Source organism: Austrofundulus limnaeus, unplaced genomic scaffold, assembly GCF_001266775.1.
Source record: "Austrofundulus limnaeus strain Quisiro unplaced genomic scaffold, Austrofundulus_limnaeus-1.0 Scaffold1537, whole genome shotgun sequence".
Taxonomy (NCBI): domain Eukaryota; kingdom Metazoa; phylum Chordata; class Actinopteri; order Cyprinodontiformes; family Rivulidae; genus Austrofundulus; species Austrofundulus limnaeus.
In genome coordinates this window covers 13,548-16,523 of record NW_013953939.1, presented here as the reverse complement: position 1 = coordinate 16,523, position 2,976 = coordinate 13,548, and the positions used below count along the sequence as shown (strand labels likewise).

The window sequence follows — 2,976 nt, the reverse complement described above, 5'->3', positions numbered from 1 at the left end:
AACCCGAACACTCCCCCATCCCGACCGTGGCAAGTGTCTGATGTGGTTCTGAAAAAATGCTTTATAAACTGTCTCCAAACTTCAATTAATGCATAATTTAAGCTGGTTTTTAGTTTTAGATCTTCATATTAATATTACAGTGTCATTCAACAGTGCAATAGCCAATTTAATTTAATCTAACCAATTTTTGTCGTTAGTTACATTTAAAATCTAATTCCAAATCAAACAGAATAAACTATTGTCAACATAATTATAGAGTGTGATTTATTTTCAGCTCAAAATATCTTCAAACTTATAAAATATAAAGTTATTAATGAGAAAAATCCACCTGGATAACAGCAGACAGACTGCTTGTAAAATATACGACAGGTCTGGACCACTCGTGAATTTTGTTCGTATCTGAAAAAAATCTCACAAAACGAGAAAATTGGTGAATGCCACAAATTCTCCTAAATCATTCGTACGCACAACTTAAGGACAAATTTGTTCATAAGAACGGTTCTTGTATGAGGCCCAATGACAGCTATTTCAGAAAAAAAGTAAGGCTTTAGTGCTCCTGAGCACAAAATGATGAATAAAAATATTAAAAAGAAAATAATATAAGTGATCATATCTACAAGACCAAACAAATACTTTGTCCACACAGTGCTGTGGTACAACCTGCTGTACGCATTCACCTTGAATAGCGACACCATTTTCACAACTCAACCCTTTTCCACGATGGCTCTTCCTCAATGAGCTCTAAAAGAAGCTTGTAGTWCGACACGTAAGAAGACAACTGGAAGCCTGCCCCCAGCTGTAATCCCAATCAGATTACTGAGGCAATTTAAAGGTGCATGGTGACAATAGCCACAATCCAAACAGTGAAAAACAAAAACAGAATGGACCAACAAAAAACAGGTCATCTGCMCAAGCAACAAAATCACAAAGGTGGCCTTGTTCATTGCAAATGCAATCTACTAGTGTGCAATGAGCCAGAAGCAGGTAGTTTGCCACAGCAAAATATTTCAAATAAAAATATTTCAAACATGAATTTGCTGTTATTTAGACCTAAATATGATACAACATATATTACAAGTGACAACTCTTAACAAAACTGGAATTAAAAAACACTGATCTCAATGCAGGTTCATTTTAAATGACAGTTAGTAGAAGAGGTTTGTGCATGTTAAGAAGGCAGAAATCTACTGTGKTCTTGGCCTGATAATCCATTAGCTGGTTTTTCCTGCAATAAATTCTGCCTAATATTCACACAGATCATTTTCTGAGCCCTTTCCGCCATTTCTTTCTGAGAACAGCTCTAAAGGAACACAATTTTAAAAAGCTCTGAACTCTCCTTTTAACGTTTTAGCATTTTGTCATTGCAGGTATGAGCACAAGTCACTTTATAAACGTTTCTTTTTGTGTTCAGAGAAGGTCTCACAGTTTACAAACCAAAGTGGAAGTATTGTTTTAGTTTGCAACATGTTGAGAAAAGAAAACAAACTTAAGTAGCAGCTGGTTAAGATTATTAAACTATAATTCAAAATTTGCTTCAAATCCACGATTTCTCTCAGAAACRAAGCTTTACTGACCCAGCCAATCGTTGAACTTTTTGACCTCAGAGGGAAGTCCCAGTTCGGTGAAGTCTCCAGCATGGATGAACACATCACCGTACGGCATCTGGATGGCATCGGTGCGGGAGTGTGTGTCCGAAACGCACACAAACCGTGTGTAGCCTGGTGGCTTGGGAGTGTCRTGAGGCATTGGGTCCACCCTGACAAGAGGAAAAGAACAAAAAGAGAAAGTAAGGGTAGAGGGCAAGACAAAGGKCTAAGTGCATTTGTCAGTGCACTTAAGACTGGTGAATACGTCTCAATATTGTCTGCCAAGTCTCTGCAGTAGGTGGCTGCCAGTGAAAGAAAGACAAAGACACCCTCAACAGACTACGACAGCATGAGGAAACACAAGACAGAGGTAGAAGTAGGAATGAGAGGCCACAACAAAAGCACATCACTGAGAAATGCAGTAAAAGAAATGTGCAGAAATAGGAAAAAGCACAGATATAGAAAAAAACGATTGAGTCCTGTGGGATTTCCAGCAAGTATGCGGGTTCTCTAGGGGAAAAGGGGGGAGCATGTGAATAACCATGGCCCACTTTAGAGTTTTCCTACAGGTAAGGATTCCACACAGCTTCTGCCATCCCAACACAAGACAAACAAAAAAGGCTAATTTGAAAACATCTAAGACAGATGTAACAAAGTAACACATTATAAAAATATTTTAAAATATACTCATTTACACATTAATGGGTATACAAATAAGTATACCATATAAACTGCCTCATAGTGCCCAACTCTTTAAATGTTTTTTTTTGTTATAAAGTAATGTCAGATAAAATCAGCCTTCTTTCAGATTTTGCAAACTATCTTTAAAATAAATGGACAAGCTAAACAGATCATCTCATGCAGTTTACCTTTTGAAACTCCACACTATTTAGTTTTAATTTAAGAAATCTCAGATGGTGAGAGAAATACACAGACATCCAGTTGCTCTGTTTACCTCCGCCAAGGGCGAGGTAATGTTTTCGTTCGCGTATGTCTGTCGGTCTGTCTGTGGACAACTTTACTCAAAAACTTGTGGACGGATTGTCATGACATTTTTACCACATGTGGGTACTGGGCCAAGGAACAAACCTTTAAATTTTGGTGATGTTCCAGATCACGATGCAGACACAGGATTTTTTTTTCTTTCAACAGTCTGAGATTGGCAAAGCTGTGATGCTTTCACAGGGCAGGACATCACGGACTTCAAACTTTATAAAAATAATGTTAAAACCAGATTTAATGGTGAATAATTTTTGCCATAATATGAGCATTTACAGAATGTTTTGTGACCAGGAAGTGCGTGACTGCACCATGAAACCTATTTTTCCCATTTCCTCAAACACACCACATTTCCGAAACAACCAATCAAAACATTTTCTTGCTACTAGGC

The 2,976-nt window shown here is 37.6% G+C and overlaps 1 protein-coding gene across 1 annotated transcript in view; it reads right to left on the bottom strand.

The window, feature by feature from the left end:
• The window catches only part of LOC106535709 (metallophosphoesterase domain-containing protein 1), a gene marked incomplete at its 3' end in the record, with an annotated part of 52,066 nt that overhangs the window by 41,908 nt on the left and 7,182 nt on the right, over positions 1–2,976 (bottom strand). Inside the window, 1 exon segment of the mRNA XM_014032778.1 lies at positions 1,575–1,756. Within this exon segment, the coding sequence (XP_013888232.1) occupies positions 1,575–1,756 (182 nt within the window).